Source organism: Eimeria mitis, genomic scaffold (assembly GCF_000499745.2).
Source record: "Eimeria mitis Houghton genomic scaffold, Emh_scaff2226, whole genome shotgun sequence".
In the NCBI taxonomy this organism is placed as follows: domain Eukaryota; phylum Apicomplexa; class Conoidasida; order Eucoccidiorida; family Eimeriidae; genus Eimeria; species Eimeria mitis.
In genome coordinates, this window is record NW_013570554.1 from 5,798 (window position 1) to 6,061 (window position 264).

At 48.5% G+C, this 264-nt stretch overlaps 1 protein-coding gene across 1 annotated transcript in view; it reads left to right on the top strand.

Annotated features, from left to right (window-relative positions):
- Window positions 1-264, top strand: part of EMH_0050590 (uncharacterized protein) — a gene marked incomplete at both ends in the record, with an annotated part of 8,151 nt that overhangs the window by 4,677 nt on the left and 3,210 nt on the right. The window contains one exon of the mRNA XM_038022021.1: window positions 244-262. Coding sequence (XP_037877875.1) covers window positions 244-262 — 19 coding nt within the window. The remainder of the gene's footprint in view (window positions 1-243; window positions 263-264) is intronic.

Consider the following 264-nt stretch of genomic DNA (forward strand, 5'->3'; position numbering starts at 1 on the left):
GTCTAAGATTTTAAGGGTTTAGGGTTTAGGGTTTAGGGTTTAGGGTTTAGGGTTTAGGTGCAGCATCGGTGGAGGAGGAGGAGGAGGGTATTCAGCAGTCTAAGCTCTAAAGGGTTTAGGGTTTAGGGTTTAGGGTTTAGGGTTTGTTGCAGCGTCAGTGGAGGAGGAGGAGCTGTCTAAGCTCTAGAGGGTTTAGGGTTTAGGGTTTAGGGTTTAGGGTTTAGGGTTTAGGGTTTGTTGCAGCATCTGTGGAGGAGGAGGAGG